Source organism: Pezoporus occidentalis, unplaced genomic scaffold, assembly GCF_034315485.1.
Source record: "Pezoporus occidentalis ecotype Australia unplaced genomic scaffold, CSIRO_AGI_Poc_V1 ctg35, whole genome shotgun sequence".
Lineage (NCBI taxonomy): Eukaryota > Metazoa > Chordata > Aves > Psittaciformes > Psittacidae > Pezoporus > Pezoporus occidentalis.
The window spans coordinates 3,988,679-4,012,872 of NW_026915483.1; the positions used below are offsets into that span (position 1 = coordinate 3,988,679).

At 38.8% G+C, this 24,194-nt stretch overlaps 1 protein-coding gene across 1 annotated transcript in view; it reads right to left on the reverse strand.

Moving 5' to 3' along the window:
* Positions 1-1,606: 1,606 nt before the first annotated feature.
* The window catches only part of TAFA4 (TAFA chemokine like family member 4), a 76,230-nt gene continuing 53,642 nt past the window's right edge, over positions 1,607-24,194 (reverse strand). Inside the window, exons 4-5 of the mRNA XM_062630408.1 lie at positions 9,199-9,354; positions 1,607-1,758 (exon numbers count right to left, since the gene is read on the reverse strand). Of these exons, the coding sequence (XP_062486392.1) occupies positions 1,607-1,758; positions 9,199-9,354 (308 nt within the window). The remainder of the gene's footprint in view (positions 1,759-9,198; positions 9,355-24,194) is intronic.

Here is a 24,194-nt window from a genome sequence, read left to right on the forward strand (position 1 = left end):
TATAAGACATCCCTAAACTCAACGGAATGCATTACCATATCCTGTAGTTTGCTGGTTGCAATATTTGTCATGGATAATAAAATAAACGATCCATGCCAAATTTGCCCTTCTATTAGTAAACTCCCACTGACTCAGGATGCCTCTTTTCAGTGTTTGAGTCATGAACACAAGGCTGTATGACTTGTGTGGGCAGTTGACCTCGATGAACTAAAAGGCAGCTCTTCTCAAGCCTTCAGCCACCAGCGCCAACATAAAATTCATTCTTCTACCCTTCATCCCTCTAGTATCTATTGAAGGCATCAAGGATATTTAACCCTCGCTTACTCTTTTCCAATAAGGTCCAGCTCTCTTCTGGTATGTCCAGAGATGAAGTTGTCTTATTCAATATCTAGAATTCCTGCTTCACCAGTCTTACCTTTCAGTGTGATGCTACAACACTACATCTTACCTCTATATGAATAGTTCAAAGTCATTACCCATGAAAATAATGTAAAGGCTGAGGGTAATCTAGATCTTGCAACATGCCAGTTACCTACACTGATTCTAGAGTGTTCAGGTCAACTTTCAGGTGGAGTATCCATCACAGGAGAACAGCAGAACCTAGGCACACTATAGATTACATCTTTGGCATTTGATAGATAACACTGATTTACAACAACTCCTCTGATCTTAGAAACAGGAATATGGTTTTCAGAGCGGTTGGTTTGGTCAAGCTTTTCCAGCAAGCCTGCCACTGTGCAATGTCTGTAGAAGGGCTTTAGACTACCCATATACACCACAGCTGCCCAAACCATCCAATTTTCTGTTTCTTCCAAAACTTTGTATAGTTTTCATTCCTTAGAACAACTTCTATTAAACATTTGGTGTCAGTATTCACTTATTAACTCAGACTGTAACCTAATCAACAGCATTCATTTCTAACAAGAAGATGCTGTAAAGGGAAAAGCTAATGTCTTTCCTTGTTATTGCCTGATAAAGACTTCTGTTTTATGATATATTTCAATATGCAGTTTGCTATGACTTATTGAACTTCAATGCACTGAACTCATTCTAGATTTTAAGCAGACAGAAGACATGATATTTTCTCTTTGCTCTTCATTAATTAAGAAATAGGCTGGCATACAAAGGGTTTTTTTGAAGAAATAGGCTATCTACAGGGTGGCCTGTAACTAGAAACAATCTAAACCAAACTGGTTTCCAGTGTGCTAAGTCCCATAGTTCCCACTGACGTTCAGTGCAAATTCTCAGTAACTCCCAAGACAGGCTGCTGCTTTGAAAAGGTAAAAGGGCTTTCCAGTAGCACAGGATTCTAACTTCACATGATGCTGATAAAGACCTTGGATCCATATACACTGCCTGCAAATTAAAGAGTTAATCCCAGAACACAGTTATCCCTCTAGCCCTAGTCACAATGTAATAGCTTCTTTGCTCACTAAAGACTGAATCAGGCCTTTCTTCAGTTTGTTTCCAGCATCCAGTAACTTCACTAGGTTGACAGTGAAGTTCTAATGCAATATTTCCCTCTCTGAGAACAATTGAGGAGCCTAGTGCTGGTGCTCACACCCACAGTTGCAATGCAATAAGTGCTCTCAGCAGACTGCCACCTTTAAATATAGGTGATCTCTGTACTTGCCTTTGTGGTTTTGATTTTATTTCCACTGCTGCAAGACCAACCTGAATAGTCTGGTAGTACTTTACAGTCCTCTCCATCCAAACAGGGGTTCATATGACACCACCACTTCTGTAGGACGATGGAAGCTAGAAAAAGAAATAGGAAAGAGAAACAGAAGACAATCTGGTTTTAATTACTGTTGGTTTCAGTAAGGAGGTTATCTATGCAGTGTTCAATTGTTTGATTTCAAAAGGTAGAACCACCAGTTACTGTTTTAATAGTTAATCACACTGATTGCAGTTGAGCTAAAAATGGGCTACACACAACCAACCACAGAAGGGTAAATCCTATACGCAAATGGTGAAGACAGGCAAGCACCACCAGAGACTGATTCCAGCATTTGAATTGATCTCTGGAAGTGCCTTGCCATCTCAACTGACTCCAAAGATGACCTGCCTCCTTCATCTATATGCTTCAGTTAAGTACCTGCTATAAGGCAGAGTGAAACTAAAGCTTCTTGTTTAACCTGGATATGCGTATGCAAGACTGGATGAAGAAATGCCAGTTTCTCCCTTCACTGGGTGAGAAAATAGAATTGCACAGAGATGTAAGCATGTGAAGCCTGTCAGCAAATAGTGCAGATAAGAATGTGGAAACCACTGGAAAGCATTAGATTATTAACTAAAAATCTACTTGCAATTACACTGCCAGTTTTGCAGTTTCGTTTGGAACACTACCATAATACACCTTAACTGTGCAAATTTATTAATTTTCAAATCCTTAAGCCAGTTTCCATTAATAACACCATGGTTGTTATTTCTACAAATGTAGTCGTGACTTCATAATACTGCTGTTAACAACAGATACACTTTCCCACAAACAGCTGCAAACATCTGCATGAAGTTCTGCTTTGCACTGCTCATGAAATTCCTCAAATCACAGAAAATTACCATGAAATATATCAGTTCACAATCTCTCATAATCTAAATTGGATTTCAAAATAAAATATGGCTTAAAATCTTGATTTAGTTCATGTACATTGTGCTACTATGCGCACAAAATATTGAATTGCATGCTTTAAAAGCTACGACATCCAAAAGAGATGAACAAAAAAATTAGTCTACTGCTTATAAATCACTTATTCTCCTTTTAATTTCAAGGTAGAGTCATACTTCTGCAATCTTTCAATTAGGGTGACAAGCAGGCAAGCTGACATCAAGATATTGCTGAAATGTTCATTCAATTACTTTGTTTTACACTTTCACTCTAAGCCTATGTGAAAAGCACTATGAAAAATATACTTCTGGAATACCAGTTTGGCTTGTCTAAACTATTCTTTCAATCTCATAAATGTATAAAATAAATTTATAACTCCTTTCACCAGCTATTTGGTTCTTAGATCCTTGATGCTGATTACTGTTGACAAAATGAGTGAAACTTGACTGTGCTTCCTAGGAGGTGAGAGATCATTTCCACTCCAGATCTATGGGCTAGTCACCCATTTTACTTCTGCTACTTTCTATATTTTTTTCAATTACTATAGCACATTTATTTCAGGTAAACAAGAGCAAGCCTAGAAGGCCAGATTCAAGAAGACCAAGGGCATGTGCAGAGGTCCCTAACCAAGCAGGAGATCCTGGTAGCAAGCTACCTGTATCTTCAGAGCTCTGCTTCAAAGCCAGCAAGTGCTCCTGGGAGGCCCAGCTACTGCATTACACAGCTCTGCACAGTACTGTTGTGAGTGTGAATGTGGTGACATGCGGAGGCTTCACCTGAACTCTGACATGTGAGCATGCTTTCACGTATTTAGTGCTACCTTAAAAACAAAAGTTCAGCTTCAGACCTTGAAAACCACCTCTTGCTCCCCTGTCTCCCACAGGCACCTAGAATCCACTAATTCTTACGTCTGTTTCATGTCCAATTTCTTTGTGGTTGTAATGTCCAATCTGCTGGTCTGTATGTCCTAATGGGCTGTAGTTATTTGTGTAGAACAGACTCCTGAGATTAGTCCATTAAAATTCTCCATTGCAGCCATTAGGCTCCTCTTCAGAGCTAGAGTTCTTTGACTATCATTGTCCCTGTGCAACTCCCTGGAGGATATCAGTTTTGTTCTCTTTTCAAATAGAGGCACTCACGGAGAGGTTTAAACCAGAGCAGCTATGTCACTCTCATACACAACCACCCACACGAAGGCAGACTGCTTTAGTTTGACATTAGCCAGCTGATTTGCTGGAAAGCAGCCAGAAACCCTTCGAGAAATAAATCTTCTGCTGACACCACTCCCTAGATAGTGTGACACCATGGAAAGAGTAGGTTCATAGAGAGTTAGATGTCAATACACCATCTCATCTTGCCTCACGCAATTCACTGGTTGTGCACCCAATTGTGTTTGGCTACACCCAATCTGGAAAAGGTGAAGAAACTTCTCCTACTGTATTTTTTTTGACAGTTAAACCATCTCAGCATGAAACACACTGCCTTAGTTTTTTGCCTCTTCCCACCTTTTTTGTCATACTTTCTACTCTTACATTACAGCACCTGTTAGTCATCATAATTTTCTCCCTGTGAAGGTATTATGTGCTGCAATCCAGTAACTTTTCAATATTCTGCCTGATAAGGTGAGCTGATTGAACTTCTTCAGTTTCACACCACAATTCGTTTGTCTTTATTAATGCAGTCATTTCAAAGATGTTCCACTTCCTGCGAGTAGGACTATGCCTCTAGACTGCCTTGTGCTTGTCATTAATTACTCCTTTGCCCCACCAGATGAAGCCCAAACATAAGCTTTTTGTTAGGCGAGATTCTATATTTGCTTTCATGCCACTGTTGAAAATGTTGCAGTGTCAGGTGCATTGTGAAATCCAAGTAGGTGTGGGAAGAAAAGATTTAAATCCTCAAATGTATTTAGTAAACAAACCTTTCATTAAGTAAATTTTACATTATCTTCCAAGGTAACTTGGAAAACCTGGGCTTAAATATTTTAAACCCAAAACTATCTGTATTGAGTCTCAGAAACTCCTCAGAAAATGAAATCAGTTGGGTCTGGCAAATCTCTTTTCAGAAAACTACATAAAGTTTTGTGGTCTTTACTCCAGGAATTCCTTGCTCATTTGATACCACATCAGCTTCTCAGTTAGCCACACAGGGTCGAGATCAGCCTTAGTTGTGCCTAAGTATCTAGACAATGCTGCCTACGCTCTCAAAACTGACACAGTACTAGTGCTCTTCTAGAATACCCCCAAGTATTCTGAAATACATTTTGAATTACAGCAACTGACCAGAGACATACAAGCCAGCTTGTCAGGACCTCAAGGTCAGAATGGGGAAAAAGTTTAATATTAGTAGATGTTGCTTAGCACCCTCTTCAGTTAACAATAAGTTAGAAAATACCTCTCTAATCTGTTACTTACCAAAAGAGCTGTGATATTGATACGCCTTAACAATGTAATATTTCATGCATTATGGGCCAATAATTTCTTTTTTAAGGATTTCTGTGTGCTCTGCTTGAACAACTAAATTCATACTGCCTTTAGTCTGGACAAATACAGATGCCTTTCCTACTCCACTGGGTTAAGGTTTCTTCCATAAAAAAATTCAGTACACTCTGCATTCTACTGTCTATTTCCCTTTATTCTTTGAATACTAACATGGCATTAGCATGGTTCCCAAGTATTCTGAGAACCATTCAAAAACAGTGGGAGATAAATCTTCTCGACTATTTCTTCTCTTATCTGTTTCTTATGTATTGGATTTTTGTGTTCTTGTTTCTATATGCTCTCTTCCTTTCAGTCTGTAACACAGATGGGCTATCAGCCAAAATTGTCTTTTTCCTTCATTGCAGCTCTTTGGCCCTACAGAAAATTCTCAAACAATTCTTCAGTTCTATTCACATTTTCTTCCAATCTGTATGATTCTTCATAAATTCTAGGAATAATAGAATTGCCTGGATGGAAGATGACTTGGCTAGTGATGATTTACTTAGAGGCATTTAATGCACTTAGCTAAGATAGCTACTCCACAGACACAAGTTATTAATGTTTTATCTCCTTGGCAGTAGCTGTTAGACAAGCTGGAGGTACTTACTCAAGGATATTTATTTCCATAAAGAAAATGGGTATAAACAAAACCTCACTACTACTTTCAATGTAATTCATTCATTGACAGAAAAGTGGGTTGACCTTTACTAAACAAAATTTTCTGTAGCTGCATTCAAATAACTATTGCTACAACTCAAAGCAGGGTATAGAGACTGTGTGATATGTCCTCTCTGCATATTTAAATGCTTTTTTGTGTATGCTTTGCTTTTTTTCTGAGTGTAGTGGCTCAATTTATCTACAGCAGCATTTCCCAAAGTATTAGATGGGCCTGTGCTTGGAAGCTCAAATAACCCCCAGGAAAATAAGGTGTGCATGTGTACAGAAGAACTAGCTGTGCTCTTTTGTTTGCCAATGCTTGTCAATAGCTTTCACAACTAAGTTAAAATACACAAATGACAGAATTGCTTGTTGGATGCATCCAAAATGCAACTATCTAAGTAAGTATGTTAACATGGGCAAAAGATAAGAAAAACAGTCTGAATATCCAAAGAGTTTTTGCCCTGTTCTCTCGTCTAGGCTACGAGTGATCATACTGTGCTTGTAAAAATGCTAGGAAGATCTCAGTCTATAATGAACATTGATTTTCACCTCCATATCCTTTTTAAATGGAGTACTTTGCCAATATTTAAAGTTTCTGAGGTGAAAGGCACTCTCGAAATGCAAAGCACTCTATAAATGTCAGTTAGGTGCCACGACACAGTGTTACTTGCACAACATGGGAAAGGACTGATTTGGAGCAATCAAAGACAGTAAAGACTTTCATTTCATGTATTTGCAAGATTTAACTAGCTTTTATTTTCCTTTATGTACCACTTCAGCACCTTTTCCTTGGAACTCACTTGGATGTCTATTTCTTCAGTAACACAAGTACTTGTTTTCCTCCATAGCACATAACTTGAGGAAAAAAAAGTCACTTCTATGTATAGGTGTATGCTCAAAAGTAATTACTCAAAACTGTATTCTGACATGGCTCAAATAAGAAGCCTTCCTGAAATTTAGGTAGCTGTGAATATTGGTATATACATTCACTACCTCTTTGAGCCAGGCTTAGCCTTATGTACAGTGCTGCTCCAATAAACTGCTGCTTTAAATCTGAACTTGTGTAAAATTCTTTAGCATCTGTCAACCTATTTCAGAATGTAAATATCTGGCTGGCCTATGGCTGACGCTAAAAAATGTAATGATGGGCTTCATAAGCCTTTTTCATGGCCTATATATATGAAAGTCCACAATGCCCAATACTTATCAACTAGCAGCTCTGCCTGATGAAGTAGGCTCTACCCCACCTAAATTAACAAACAAGCTGTTGCTGAAAGCCAGTGGGATTTAGGTCAGGAGACCCATATGCTTCAAGACTGAGAAAACTAAGAGGAAATACTCAACTAAATTAAAAAACAGGATCTTCTGGGTCTCTTCCAACTTGAGACATTCTATGATTCTGTGTAGGAACTGTAGGTACCAACCACCACATGCATGCCATGCCTAATCAACAGCACAGAAAAAAATTGCTGCCCTACTGTAGTGATAACTACTACTGGATGGAGTCTGAAGTTCAAAGAAAATGCTTTCAAAGAATGCTACAAGTCAGCTGCTCTATATAATCTTTTCTTTTGGCAGGAAAAGTAACTCTGCTTTGTGCATGTTGTTCCCTTTAATCTCAGGGCAAAATATAGGCAAAATAAACAGCCCTGTATTCAGGAAAAAAGTGCTGGAAAAGAAAATAAAATGTCTATATAAAAATGAAATATGCAAATTTGAGGCATCAACTGTTTCTGGTTTCTACAGTATAGAAGCCTACTGAAGGATATGTACAAAGCAGGAGAAAACATCTAATCCTGAGGCTAAGGAAAGATAGTTATCGTTTCTGTGCTACAACAACTGACTGTAGTCCCAGATACTTGCAAAAATAAGCAAAGTGTGCTAAAGCGTTACCCTAAGGGTTGAGGTAGAATCAAAGGGTTCTACTTTAGAAACCAAAATCTTACATTCATAATATTTTGCTGCACTTAATTTCAACTATACTTGAAGGAAAAAACAGTTACTAAATTCTTTCAGCAACTATTTGCATTGACTGAATTAAGCTTCAAGATATTGTACATTTATATCTATCATAGAATGAGTGTCACCTTTGCAATCCTTAAGGAAGTTTAAAACAATGAGTGACTTTTAATATCTGTTGTATATGCAAAAGTGTTTCTGCTGTTTGATGTGTCACCTAAAAATACAGAATGTACTTCTAATCTGACAAGAAAACTACTTAACAAATTGCACAGTTAAAGCTGATTGTGTTCCTGAATTACAAGGCATGAAAATGCTAAGCATGTAAATAATAATTTTAAAAATCCTTTCTTAAATAAGAGGTTCTTAAAACAGGTAATAGATTTAAAAAAGATAAAAAAATAAATCAGACATCACATGTATTTTGAGTTTTATGTTTAAAATTAAATACCTTTGAAGGTTTTTCTTTTATATTTAACTTGAAGTAGTTGCAATTCTTGTGTGAAAAAGAATGAAAACAGAAGAGTCTTGCTTATGAATTCATGAAATAGGGGATCCAGTAACTTGCTTGCTAAGTTAACAAGATCAGCAGCCTCTCCAGTGAATAGATTCTGATGGTGGAAAAGGAAGAAGGGTAACCCACAGTTTCTGAACTGCTGGTAAGCCAGAGAGGAAATTTAGGGTGAAGTGCAGAATGAATGTTGAGGAGGCAAGTTTTATATAGCCTCAGGATGCCTGGTCAACATCATGATCAAGGTAAGATTTTGTCTTTAGTGTATATAATAAATTTAATTTCAAATGAGTTATACTGCTAAAAGTGTAAGGATGCCAACATTGAACCCTGTGAGGAGTCCAGCTAAAGTCCATCACTCAGGAAGGTGACGGACTAAGGCAACTGTACCACATTTTTGCTTCATCAGGCATGTGCTCTAGCTCAGACACTGTGTCCTGTATAGCAGTGTATACTGAAGTATTTGGGGTTACAACACGTGAAACTGAATAGACATGGGGCATCACTGTTACACTGATGCCCAGCATAAGAGACCATCTGGCACATGAAATGATAAAACATTCATCTAGAGAACAGCTCTCAAACTCAGATGTCTCAGCACTATCTGCATGCTCAGTCTTAGGGCTGCATTTATTATATTATTATTATTTTAAGCCAAGTTAATAAGTCTAAAGACATCTGGAAGAGTTAATATTATAAGCTTGAATTTCTTGGCTTATGCTGTTCTCAGACTAGTTTTAAACAGTTCTTGTGTGAAAAAGCTGAGTTTTATTGGCACAGACATGAAATAGACGAGTACATATATTAAGGGGATTAATTACATCCAGATTTATGCACAGGCTCATTATCATCAATGCACAGAGATGTCTCCAAAATTAACAAAAGGAAGGATTATACTTTTGAGGCAGTGGGAAGTCAAATAATCAAGGAGAACAAACTCTCAATCTTAATGAACTATGAGCGAGCAGGAGACTGCTTACCTTCCACACACGAGGGCTGAGCCCTTGTTGTACCTGCCACCTGCCCCGGGAAGCAGGAACACTTGACTGTTTGTGATCGTTCTTCAATACGGTTCTTATTGCAGCAACGATGCACTGCCACAACTTCACATGTCCCTTGCTTGACTTGGTGCTGGCCTATTAATTGCAGAGATAAGTGATGGAGAGCAAAGCAAAACATCAGTGCATCAAGAAAAAGCCAGTTCATACAAGATACTGAATCTCTCAAACATCCCAGGAAGACAAAGGGGCAAAGCATCTTGTAGACTCTCAGTTATTCCCCAAGTTTATTCTATTCTTATTAATAAAGATAAGTTCATCATAACAAGTCAATTTTTCAATCTGTCTTCCCTGGCGTTTACAAAGCCATAGGGAAAAAAAGAGATTGGAGTAGTCAATTAGATGGATTAGAGAAGGAGACATGCAGAGACAGAGCACACCCTTCCTGCCTTTGGCTTCCTGTCTTGCATCAGGTTTTATATTTAATTCCTTCCCTCATAAATGAACACAATGGATTGGGTAATATTTAGTGCAAGGGAGACTTATCTAAATAATAGGGAAACTTTCTAACATACACGTAAGCACCACTAACTATGTCTATCATTGCGTGTGGGCTAAGAGCAAAGTAGACTGAAAAGGTGTCATAGATAGTCAAGTTTTGTTAATAGACAAGAAAACAAAGCAACCCAACAAACTATAAAGATTTCTCAAATTTCATCCCAGACCATTTTGAAGAAACCTGAGATACTCACACTCAAATTACTGTTTTCCTCTCAAGTGGATTTCCTCACAACTCACTGTTCCCTATTTCCGAGTTTATTTTATCCTTCCTCTCCTTTCCTTGCTCCTACCTTCATATATTACGTCCACTGCTCCTTGCACCTGACCATTTTTCTCCACTGCCAAACTTACTCTCTGCCTTGTGTAAATTGCTTTCTCAGAAACCCCATTTCACAAAACCCCTTTCCTCTTTGCATAAGTCATTTCCATGTCCTCACTTTCCTGAATAGCCTTCAAGTGCTTCATCTTTCATTTGTCTAGTCTTATTTAGAGTAGAGCCTTGGATGGCCCTTATCAGTGTTTGTAAAGCGCCTTGTAAATTAACAGCACTACAGAACAGGGTGAGTTTTTTTATAAGTGAGCTAGACAGAGAGACAACACAGAGAATAATAAAAATATTCACCATCAAAGCAGTACAGACTCCTTATATGACAAGAGACTGCAGTACAGATATTGGTGTAGGTGGGGGTAATATCAAAGGCACAGAAGATGGGAGAATAGAAGGTAAAAGGGAGAGCATTCCTCAGAAACAGACAATCCTCAAGTGACAAGCCTGGGGGATTGCCCTGTTTCATACTCACTTCATGCTTCCCTTGCTGTGTTGTTTTGTTTTTTTTTTTGGGGGGGGGGTGGATGTGGGGGTGTGGGCTTTACAGCATCAGTTACTAATACCAGACACAGAATTTTAAGATATAGAACACCTCGGTCTGGTGCAATATGGCCAAGCTCACATCCTTATTGATGAAATGTTATTGAGTGACTAAGATCACTGTATTTTGGGGGCCAAAATTTCAATGAGTTGAGTAAGTGAGAAATCTTCAACCTCCAAAAGAGTTAGCAGTGCAATTTAGGCTTCTAAGTGTGTGTGTGGGGGGGGGGGGGGGGGGGGGGGCAGTGTTCAAAAATAAAAGGAGAGTATTCAAATATATAATACATAACTTTTTAAAAGGTTTTCTTGGCAATGTTCCTTTGCTTGCTTGTGATTTGGTTTGACCAAGTATTTTAACTAAAGTGCTGTCCAACTTTTGTTGCCAAATTTGTACCCGTAACAACCTCAATGGACAAGAATCTACGTATATGCAATCCAGGAAAGGAAATTTAGTTTTCTATTTGTGCACTCAACACACACAACGCAGTAAAAGAAAAATATATATATATAAGGATCTTTCGGGGCTGTTCTTTCTTTTTCCCTGAGGAAAAACTCCACTGCACTTTTAAGCAGAATATGCTACAGCAGAAGAATGCATAAGGTATTTTACAGAATGTTAAAAATGTTGAAGACAGCATAAAAGCATCTTACACAGTAATAAGCTATTGGCAGACTCCGAATTTTCATGCAAGTACCCAATACCCATATCATAATAAACATAAAAAAAAAAACAATGAAAGCAGCTACCAGCTTGTAGGACAGAAACTTCTCTGTAAGTTAATATGGAAAATAAATACACAAACAGAGAAAGTAAATTGGCCATGCCACTGCATTTCAAAATATTGGTCTATAAAACACATTGCATGACAATGCTTGGGGATGATAAGCAGATGGCCAGGGGTTGACAGAAAAGATTTTGTGAAAAGAGGTTTTTAATTCAAAAATAATGTATTTATTTATTAGATCTACGGCCCTAGCCAAAACTCTTTGGATTAAGCAGGGGAAATTTTCATGGGTTTCCTATAGTGCTTAAGGTGATGGGCCTGCATCCACCAGAATCAACAACAAAGTTTCTGTTGACTTCAGGAGAGCAGGGTCACCACCTGGACTGTCTCTTGAGAAGGAGATTTTATAAGGGAAGGAAGAAAAGTAAAAATTTGGGACTGCTCAGGCCATATACTTGAGTTTGCCATGTGCCTCATCTGAAAAACCAAGCGGACAGGTCCTCTTTTTAATAAAAGTCATCATTCACAATATATCAGTTGCCAAGATAAGCGTAGAAGCCATTTTTTCAGAAGGTGCATCATGAGGATGGAGGACTAGATCCAGCTCCAGCGATCAATACGTAGCTGAATGTCTATTTTCAAACCCTAATCCCGCCTTCTTTAGGTGAACAGTCCTGTTAAGTCAATGCCAAAGTAAATCAAACAGGCTGGCCCTGAGCATACAGCCTAAAAAAACTGGGACTCTCTTTCAGTTATCATGTTTGAATTCTAAAGCAATAACAGTATTCCCTTGAAGTGCCAGGAGTCAACAGGTACACAGTTGTTTGCTGAAGGCAAATCTAGTTACCTCATGAATGCATCTTTTGTTTGAGTAGCTGTTTTACTGTTCATGTTTCAAAGCTACACAGGCAAGTAAGAGAAAGTGTCCCCTCATCATCTGCAGGCAGGAGTGTGATGCTAAGGTTTGAAAGTACTGCTGCCATGCAGAGGAAGACAGCACTCTTGTCCCTGGTCCCTAGCTCATATGGAGTATACCAGTGAAAGGTACTAAAAAAAGCCAAAGACATCTGCATGCATCATTTGCATTAATTGGATTGCCCTTGTAATAGTCTTTCCCCTCCTACATGTTCATATCTATATTTCCTCCTGCTTGTTCACGCACATCTGAACACCTTTTATTCTGTTGAACACCATGCACATTTCTTCTTAATATTCAGACACATCTGCAAGCAGGTGCTAAACAAATGCCAAGTGTTAACGTGCTGACTTTCCATCTCATTTTTGGTTTCTCAGGAAGCAAAGCATTAGAGGAGCAGGGAATGAAGGATTTTTAAAGTGTAAAGATCACAGTAAGTGAATTGTACGCTGGACACTCTGAAATGGCTTTCCTGATGAGAACTACAGTGAGAGACAGAAAGCCAGGCTGTGAAGAGCAAAGCCCCTTTGGGCTCACTTATAAAAAGCCCAAATTTATAGCTCTTCACCTGTAAACCTATTCAGATGTTCAGCTTAAGGGTTGTCAATATTTGCAGTTTAAATTCAGTTACATCTTCACATTTAAATAAGAAAACTCTCCAAGGAGAAATACATTTTATCAGCAACAGTACCAGAGAAAGGTTCCCATCATAGAACGCCTTCTGCATACTGAAGAGGGAATGCCTGCCAGCCAGGCACTGTGGAGGACAGAGTATGAATGTCGAAGACTATGAGGCTCTGGGTTACCTCTGATCAGGAGTCTGGCACATGTGTTACTCTCCATATCCCAATTCTTTTACAGTTTATCTTCCCTAGAAATACCACTGCTATTCAAGTTCACTAAGGACACTTTCCCTACCTCCCCATGCAGGGCACAGACATAATGGGATAGGGTTTCCTAATGGAAGCAGCTTCCAGGACACTCCCTGATAAATATAAATAAATAAACATATTAATACAAGTATTACATGTTAATATAAAAAATATAAATTTTGCTGCCTTCCATGATGAAGTACGTACAGATAATAACATGTGCCCAAGTTCAGAATGCCTCTTAATGCCTCAGTGACTGGCTGCACCAAGGCTCTCTGACCATTTCTTAGTGGGCTTTCCAGCCCAGAAGATGGTTCTATGCAGAGCTGCTCAGCAATCTTTACAGTTTTCAGAGAGGCAGTCATCATCTCTGAAGAACAAGAATGTACAAACTAGGAAGTTACTAGGCTTGTACATTACAAGCCAGTACAAGTGTTGTGAACAGAGTTGACTTAATAATCACAACTGAGCTGCTTATTCTCAGTTTAATACATTTTTTTTCAACTAACATATTTGACAAGACCTTATTTTCACTTTCTTCATAGAAGTCAGGGGGCAGATATGCAATTAATGCTTCTAAAACTCTTTGAAATCCTCAAATGAAAAGAGGGAAATACAATTATTGTTAATAAAATATCAAACTTCATAGTGATGTACTTCAAAACTACAAGAAAAATATCAAAGAAAGAGGAAGGCTTTCAGAAGGTTGCTAGCCAATTCTATCCACATCCATTTCATCTCTGTGACTAATTCTAATCACTCCCAAGGAGTACTCTTTCAATGCAATATACATGCAGGCAGCATGCCTTCATCAGAAATGCTGAATAACCTCCTCTTTTTCTAGTTTCTTAGTTAAGAAGCATACAGAAAAGACACATTTAAAGGGAATTTTTATCTCTGCCCTCTTTGAAGAAGAAAGCAACTAGTGCTTTGGAGAACAGCACATCTAGATACTAGGACAATATGACCCTAGCTCAGCACATTCTTTAGTAAGCCTCAAAACCAGCAAGCTTGGTCTGCACAAAATCAACTGCATCATTTATTTATAGAGTAAGAGTATGGCTGTCAATAGGAAGATGAATGACTATGGAACCTAATGTTGCAAACAATAGTAAGAGAAAAAAGTGAGTTTAGAGGTCAGTACTGATACTGTTTGGAAGAGGAAAGACCTCTGAAAAGCTTGGTGGCAGTTCATCACCTGTTCCACCTTCATTTCATGCTGGTTTTTGCTTACAGATATACGAACATGGAGATTCGCACACCAAGAGGCAAATACTCTTAGAAAGATACATATTAAAGGAAATAAAAGCATGAAAACTGGCAAATGTTATCTGTCATATTTATGAGAATCTCCCCAGCTCATGGAGTGGCTTCTGGGGGGGGGGGAAAGGGGAGAATGTGTGTTTCTAAAAATGACAGCTCTTCTCAAGAGAAGCTAAAAGTCACTTGGAAGGTAACACACCATCTTCTAGGCTGAGCATTTCAGCAGAGCTTTTCTCTACCATTCCATCAGCCACTGGATTTTTTCTGTAATAATCTCATATCCATGTCAACAAGGTCCTGACTTGGATGCTTTCCACCCTGAAGGATATACAATACTTCTGTATATGCTTTCTCATAAATTGTCTCTGCATACACAATTCAGTCCAGTTTCACTTTTAAAGTTTTACCTTTTCACTTGTTGGCAGTAAGGACTGTTCAGAGATAGTCCAGAACTGCCACAAGAGGCTAGTTCAACTTCTCTGAAGATAAATAGACAAGAAATATCTTCCTATAATCATTTGCCCATGGTAAGAGGCAAAGTAAGAAGTAGCTCACACACCCCAAAAAAAAAAAAAGGAAGAAAGCAATCCAGTTTGTATCCATTACTCTCGCATTCCTCAAATACATACAAGTATTGTGATTACTACAGCTAATATCTGTAACAAAACCAAGCAAAGATCCAACAATCTTCCAGATGAAGGAATGGAGGTTGATGTTCACACAGCATGCAGGTTTCAAACCGAAGAGTTTCTCACAGCTCATAAAGATACAGCCTTTGTTGCAGTCAAGACATTAGCGCTTGCAGTGGAAGCCAGTAGTAAGGCATGTGCAAAAATCACAATCAGCATTTTAACAGGATAACCAGGGAACCAGCACTGAGCTACTTCAACCTGTTTTGGGCAAGACATGACACCTGAGGAAAACAACTCTCAAAAGTAGCAACCAATTTGAGAGGAACCCTAGGGGTACCATAGACCTAGATGTATATCTGGAAAAAAAAAAGGTGAGTGACCTCAAACCCTGAAAATGAGACCCAAAAAGTCAATGAAATCAAAAGCATAACCTTTCAGTGAGAGTGGAAGAACCTGCTGACACAGCTGGAGAGAATCATGTAACACAGTGAATTCTTTGGTGAGTGTCAGAGGTCACATCCATATGGAGATTAAAGTCCCCTGGAATAAGTAGCGTAGGTGACCTTAGATCAGACACAAGCACTCCAACGAGCAAAGCATTAAATCTGAGCGGTCAATAAATCAAAACAGCCAAGACCAAAGCAGGGACAACGAACAGGGGAGGGAGAAGGGAAAAGTTGCTATAAATGAAAAGAAAGGTGGACGAAGAGTGACCTGGAAGCAAAAGTAAATTAAAACACGAGTCTCTCTACCTGCTGAAGTTAATCAATAAGGACTGCCTTTCTGCCAGGCAGTAATATTTGTCCTGGTTCAAGCACTCATGACATTTGTACAAATGAAATCTAAGAACATAAACCTTCATAAAACACCTTGGAGTAAAGTGGTGCTAATCATTTCCTGTAGGAAACTTTCCACCATGTGGCTATTTTAGGTAAGGCAGACAAGAAAATACAAGGAACAGATCTGGTTTTCCATCATAACTTGCAATAATAAGCAATATTGTGCTCTGTAATACAGAAGTATTTCCCACATGTACCATTAACATCCACTCTTGCTATTACATGTGGATCACACTTTTTCTCTCATTTGTCCCTTCCTTGACAAATTTATCATGAAGGAAAGGGAAAAAGAATTAAACCAGTTTCCTAGACTTTTCTGCTTGCCTGAAGAGAGCAGGCAAACACACACATCCATATAGGCCAGGCTTACAGTTATTCACCAGTTTGTACTTGTACAGCTTAGTACTTCACATCTATGGCATGACTTTAATATTATCGTAAACTTTTAATAAAGAAAAAAAGAAAAACTCTAAAGTTTGTCTCATGTATGCAGATAAATAAATGCAAAATAAATTTCAGGGTTTAGGCCTTGTGCCATTCTGGGCATTCCTCCATCACCTGAAATAACAAATTATCATTTGGGCCTTAGCTGTGTAAAACAAATATTTGTGATCTACTAAATGCCACAGGTATTTTTAACCCAGTTCAAGGTTATTCATCAGACGCGAATGATATTTGTTTAGAGAATATGGGACAGCAATTGTTGTCTAAATCATTAGGCTCTGCACATTAAGTAAATGGCAATTGCCAGAAAAAAAAAAAGTAGATGTTTGGAAAAGAAGCATTTTCTTAATTTCAAGTGAAAATTGAATTCTCATGTCCAGGTGAGATGAGGTAAAACTGAGGAGGGCAAACAAAGGAACTTCTACTCTGTTCTGCTTCGGTACCCAAACCAGCTCAGATTTACAAGGTACAAAGAACTTCTGTTTTTTATGGGGTTTATTTTTTAAATGCAAAAGTGCGTTTCCCTCTTTAAATGAAATTACTTTAATGGGATTGTAAAGTAATAGGACTGTGCCTGAATTCAGCAGTTAGAGGTAGGCAGATGAGTTTGTTAGTTAACCCTCATTTGAGAATCTGCTCAAGAAAGTTCCAGAAATAACTGTTGTCATTAAATGGTATGGTTTAAGAAAGTCTTTCTGGTTGTTCTGTTTGACAGTCTTCATTTAAAAGACTGAGTCTGGCAGTGAATCTCACTTTCCATTAATTGCTCTGTGTTTATTAAAATCATTCAGCAGTATTTTTTGCTACTGGAAGAATTGTCTTTTGCAAAAAAAAAAAAAACCCAGGACCAGTGGATAAGACTGCAAATTGGAATGATCCATTTCATTGCTGAAGTGTGATGAAATTTTCATGCTATGGGCAAATCAGGCAAATGGAATTTCGAGGAACATTACAAGCAATCAGATCAGTTAATGCACTGGGCACCGGGCCATCAGCTCCTCAGCTGGTCTTTAGTCCCTGGAAAAGCCCCTATGTCTTGATCACTGCTGATTAATTATTTTCAGAGTTTGCCTCATTTTATATCAGGTTTTATATAGCTGTAATGGTTATCTTGGGTTTATTCCTATGCAATGGACAAGGAAAGCACTGCAGCAGTCCAAGTATAAGATCCAGCTGCCAGTTAAGTAATAACAGGTCATAAAACTAAATTGCACAAATGCATTTTTAATTCTGAGAGGCATGAGGACTTTTAAATGATTTCAGTATGTGGAGACTGTATCCAACCTTGCTGAACAACTAATTGAACTTAGGCTATTTTAACTATTACATGCATAAGTGCAAAGCATAAGTGAGGTTTCCAGAATACCAACAGATATTTTTAGTCAGTATTATTGAATGAGCAGGTTTTTTAATTATATGGAAAAAAATAAACCTGCAGATTACCCACCATTTTATGCCACACTGTAACAGCGGAAGAGACAACAAGAATATAGACATCATCAACTAAAACTAGAATCAGAACCTGATAACAATTTCCCATAGGCCCACACTGTAACTCATGACCCTGACTTATACTGCTAAAAACGAAATAATATCAGAATTCAGAAGTTGTGAGGGACTGAACATTTGCTATTTCGTACCGATGACTGTTTTTCAAAGCTCCACAATTAATACTTCTTTTTCTATTCAAGGTTGTGCAGACCTCGAGCCCCTCAACTTTCCCTTTTTAATCTTCTTTGCCTAAGAAAAAAAGTGCAAATCTTTAGTTTTCACATTTCAGTTGCAGGCTGAAACACAAGAAAATCCCAGAGAGGTACAATACAGTGAGCCAGATCTGGAGATCTGTGCTCAGTAACTAGGTGTATGCACAAATGGATGCTGACACAACACTCATTTTATGCTGATCTTTCACCTTATTTCCACTGTATTATTTATACTATTAACCCTATGATCTTATGCAGCAACGGCTTGTGCACTGCTTGTTCTACACAAAAGTGGATTTTTCCATTAGGCAGCTAGCAACAATAAAGATATTTCACCCAGGCTTACAATGTGAATTGCTATGCAAAGCTGTATGAATCAGTGAAAATAGTGTTAACAGACCCTTCTCAGAAATGGAAGAACTAGAGGTTAAGACATTCTTTTCCTGTTCACAGATCCCCCTCCAAGCATCCAAGAACCCAGCCCTCTTCCATTCTTACCAAAATGGATAGTCCTTGACAATGATTAAGTAGATTTTCCATTTTAATTAAGCCATTCAGCTTGAAGTGAAAAACTAATATATAGCTTTAAAATGGTACATAAGCTGCTGTATCCTGTAACTTGTACAACAAGAACAAACTCGAGAGTAACATCAGAAGCATCCCTCCACACCATGCTTTAGCTTTGCCAAAAGAGACTACGGCTCTGTGAGAAAGTCTTGACAGTTTAGTCCAGGAATATTCAAGCCTCAGGGTCATCATTCAAAGATGCCTAAGAAGCCTCTCGACTCCTGCAGATTGTTGTACCTGGAAGGGGGTTTTCTACCACGAGCCAGAAATCTGCTCCCTGATAACAGAGTGCATTTATTTTGTGATGTCACAGCTGCAATAACAGCACTTTTCTACACCTGCATGTAGCAAACAGTCACTGGCTTAGCCCCAGGACACTTGTCAAAGTGTATCTGGATTGAAGCTCAACAGAGGTAGAATTGAAGAGGAAGTCTCATATTCCCAAGGGCTTTTAGATGTCCAGTTCTTATGTTGGCAATGAAATCTATTTGAAATTATTGGAAATGAGATGTTTAAACAGCAGGAAAACACCTGGATCTTGGCCAAAAAAAATAAATCCAAGAGATCAGCCAGCAAAGGGGACATAATTCATTCACTGGAGAATGGAGGGATCACCCTTTTTAGTGGGAACACTTGTCACAGCTGGGCAAGTTGCAGAAACAATATGGTGAAATTGTCTTTCAGAAGTATCCAGGCTAGCTCGTCAGATTTGACAAACTTTTACTCTTCCTGGAAAACAACAGGCTTCCTCACCTGGTGAATTGTCCCTTGGCCCTAATGAGGCTATCAGCAAACGCAGAGATGAATTAAAACAGTCATTAAGGAGGCAAAGCATAAAAAGTGAGCCACAGGAAAGGTCAGAGCAACAGGGGCGAATGAAGAAGAGCACGTGCCCTGTCACAACTACTGCAGATGTGAGGGAAACAACCGGGGAGAGAAGCAGATGTTCCTGTTAAAGCTGTGCAAATTTGATGGCTGCTGTCAAGGATAACGGAGCAGCCATAGGTGGCAGGAGAGGGCACACCATTAACTTATACAATGCTGGTTGGACTCCCCCAAGAGCCATTTACTTTAACAGCAGTGCTTCACCATCTCCCGTCTGAGCAAGTTTAAAGGTGACCTGGTACACTTGTCATTAGTTCCACTATCTTTCCACAGAGATGGCACTTTAATTAAAAAGGTTCCGTTTTTCCTCTTGCAGTGTGCACATTACAATGGGGAAACTTTTAAAGTGTTTCTTCAGGTAATATTCTCCAAAAACAATGCCAAAACAACAGTTGTTTTTTATTTTTCTCACCTTTAAAAACTGTGTTGACTAACTCAGTAGAAAACAATTCCTGCTAGTGTGGCTTGTCATAATGGTAACTAACTTTGAAAATCTATGGATATCATCAGATTATATACAGCATCTTGTAGTTCTGGTATCTGCTTTCACTCAACACCCCATCAGGGACAGGGCGAGAAGGACCAACAGGCATTGCTCGTGATAGCTGTTCTACAGAGCAGCAGCAGCTTCATAAAGGCAGATTCCTCTGCAAGACTTTGCTTGAAGGTGCTGAGAACCCAAGAAAAGGTCAGGTTTAATCTGTAGTGAATCACAAGAGCAGGAATCGGTGACAACTTCATTAGTGTCACATAAGTGCACTGTCAATAATGAGCTATGAATTCCTTCACAGTCTATATGACACACTTGCACACTGGCTGGATAAGTCATGGAAAAAAGACAGAATTACACCTATGCCTGTTTGATTCCTGTTATTTTCAGAGCTTCCTAGGACATTGTGTGGTTGCAGTGGCTCCCTCACTCTGTTCTTTGACTAGCTTCCCCTTTAAACATAAACTCCTCTGCTGCCTCCCCCTGCTGACATCCCTCCAGTGGCTACACCATTGGTCTCGGGTCTGACAGCATCATCACTGCGTCCTCAGCAGCAGTGAAACTGGCCAGACTCACATTAATCTCGCCCAGTCAGATCAATACAAGAGAACAGCAGAAATTCTGTCTCCTATCTAGAGGAAAAGAAGGAGATAGCCAGAAAGCAAACCACAGCCACAGCAATTTTTCTCCGGTGGATATGTACTTACTAACAACACTGAGATCTCCAGCTAATTTCATGCTAACCACCTGCCTGATGGCACTTCCAAATGCTACCAAGCAGATATAGAAACAACAACCTTGAGGTGAAAGGCTCTGTACCTCATTAGTAATCCATTGAGGCTTCCTGTTCTCATGTGATTGCATCTTGTAACTATTTACAAGTGCCTCTTTCAAGCACAAGAAATTACAAGACTTTCTTTAGAGTGACTATACACCTTTGGAGCATGCAAACCTGACCATCTGAGATTAAGCAATGCAATTAACATATTTGTTTCTGCACTACCACTTCCATGAAGAGAACTCAATTGTCAGCACACTGACAGCCCTGGCTAATCCAGTTTAATTCCAGCTTGGCAAACAGAACATTTCAGAAGCAGAATTCACAAACCTGGACTGCCATGGTATACCTTCTTTAATGAAATAGTCTAAACCTATATGTCTGCATTAATAAAAATCTGAGGTTTGCCTTAAAAATACTACAGAATCTTCTGGTAGGGACCAGGCATGACATTATTCAGCATGAAAATGCTGACAAAGGGATGTCTTTTCAAGTCTTTTTGGCACTTTATATATGATTCATTGCCTGCAAGCTTCCTGTTTAAATACTTCTAACCAAGTAATTTACTCTCCACTCATGTACTACATATGAAATAAATGGAAATTTTAATTGAGGTCTCCAACAAGTTGCTTCTGATAATGTAAAAATAGCAATACAGAAGTAAAGGAAAAATTTCCTCTTATTTTTGGGCAAAGGTTAAGGGAAAGGCAAAAGAAAAGGAAGATTTAAAAGATTCTAGAATGAGTATAAAATAGTCATTGGGTTTAAAACAACAAAATGGAGCAAAAGATGTTCTGCTGCAATTCACTGGCTGTGGTAAGGAAGGATGCATCTTGGATGACTATTTTCACTCATTCTTAAAATGGTGGCAGATGGCCAGAGGTGATTATAAATATGCACAATTTGTAAGTGGCTTAGCTGAGGAGGTACCGGTCTTCAGCAACATAACCCCCAAAAGAGTTCACTTATAGACAAGAAAGCAGGTTTTCCACTATCAATTTCCAAGCATCCTGTGCTGAGAAGCTGAAGAATTATGATCTATCTTTAATCACAACAACTCAAAACCACATAGCAAGCTACACCAACAAGCTGGAAGTCAACACACTCAGAATTTGATGTGGCTCTGTACAGAGTATCTCTAAGTCCAAGTTACATGAAGTTTTGGTTTACAAGTCTCAGAGACACCTAGACCTTCAGGTATGGCCTTAAAAAACATCTAATACTTTACTTGATGCAGCCTACTTTTACTGAAAGGAATTTGCCACGCGAGTTCAGAAAAACTTGTGAGAAAAACAGGGAAGCACCAGAACATACATCCACCCTAGCACTTACATATGGGGTGACTAAATCCCACATTTCACTTTTCCTCAAGGCCTATTTTAACTCTTAACACATCCTAGTGACAAGAACTGAACCATCACAAGGATGCAGGCAAACGCAATTCCCCCAAGCACCGTGACAATTCCAAGAAAGAAAGCATCCACAAGAGAGTCCCTGAGCCATACATTGGTTGTGGATGGGATGCTGGAAGTTTGACAGTTCTCACAAGGACTTTGCTGTCTCTCCATAGAGCCCTCTCAGGCCACAGCAGTGTTTTGATGCCCCCAGCTGTCAGATGATACCCAGCATTAAAACTTGGGGAAGTTTTCAAGTACTGCTTCCAAACTTACTGCAACAGTTAAACACCTGAAGGACCAAATCACTGTACTTAGTATAAATTTCACTCCCTTCCTGAGCTTTAGGTAAAAGTACCTTAAATATCAAATACCTTAAATACCAGTAAAAATCTCAGACCACCAACGCCCTCTTGTTAACTACAAAGGTTGCCCTTTATCCCTCCTCTTGAAATCTATTCAGGCTGCGAGCTAGGGTGGGTTCGTTTCCAATGTGCCCTGGCTTCACATTCATTCTTGAACACAGGAGAGGCATTGAGAGCACTGAATGGCCACCTGTAGGTATCTCTTAGAATCAATTGAACAATGGGGTGTGTCAAAAGAAGAAGTCAACTACCCTCCTATCGGGAGCTATTCTGGCTTTCAGTTTGTACTCATTAAATTTTGCTAACTATTAGACATGAAATCAGACCTGTTATTTGGCAACAGATTTGACAGCTACTTTCAATAGGCTAGAAAAACCAGCATCATTTATCTCCTGCAGGAATGCATTTTGTAGTCTGAAATTAAAAGGTGCAGTCATAACTGGGTTTTCCTTATTTATTTAAAATCATGGGCATTTTATCAGGAACTTTAGTAATAAATTGTTATTTAAAAAACACTGAAATTGGGTAAGAGAGAATAGATTTATATTTCTTTTAATGTTCCCGTCAATTTAAATCAGAGGGATTTTTTTTTAATTGAATTTTTACATGTCCATCAAATGTCAGTAAAAAATACAGTAGAGAAAAGGAAGAGTTTGTTAATGTCAACCCCATAAAGCCTGAAAACACTACAGTGAATAAAACAGTCATATTTTGCATGAAGTGTCTAGTCAAAACCTGGGACTACCTTCTTTAAAGGAATTTCTCACGCATCCTTCCTAATACTATAATAGTTTCATGACTGGTCATGATTCACTGTTTAAAAACAGGTAAGTTTCAGACCAGAAATGGATAGACATTACAGGGGTGAATAGATACTATGCAGAGATTCAACCTGATGCCAGTCTAACAGCTCATCCATTGTTAACTTTTAAGTAATTTTAAGCATTTGATACAGGTAGATTATGAGACAGTTTATGTTTCAAGGCACACACAGAATTTATGGAGGCTTACTGCTTAGAAGCATAAAACATCTTTCTTTGCAGGATTCTGTAAATGGCTTGTCCAGAGACCTTTACAGTATAAAGTTGATGTTTTTACTGGACCTGAACAAGGGGGTCTCTCAGTTGCCACTTCATGGAACTTCCATGGAACAGCATGGAAAGTGCTGAATCAAAATCTTTACATGAGAACCTGTAGCGCAGAGTGACCAGTTTCCAGCTACTGCCAAAGAGAAAACACATAGTCTGGCTTCTTTTAGTAAGCAATCAGGCCTTGGGTGTAAAAATAAATACAAGGTGGCTTATGCCTTATCTCCACAGGACTGAACCAAGACAGGCAATTAGGCAAAATGAGAATGGACTCAGTGAAACAATTTGTTATTTGTTTACTGTACAGTATCATCTAATACAGACTCCACAGAAACCAAATCCCTTCCTGGAGGTCTTTGCTTTGCTCATAACTTATTACCCTAGAGACAAGAGATACCATTGATGCTATTTTAATCCACTAAGCTGCCTTTGCTCAGCTATATGGCATGTCTTATAAAACTCCACTGTGTACAAAGTAAAATCTCTCTCCTGGCAAGAAGACCTTGAACTTGAAGGTTTGAATCTCTAGCAAGGCAGGCTATGGTAAAATGTCAAGTCATAATAGTAGTGCAGGATACTGCCTTATAT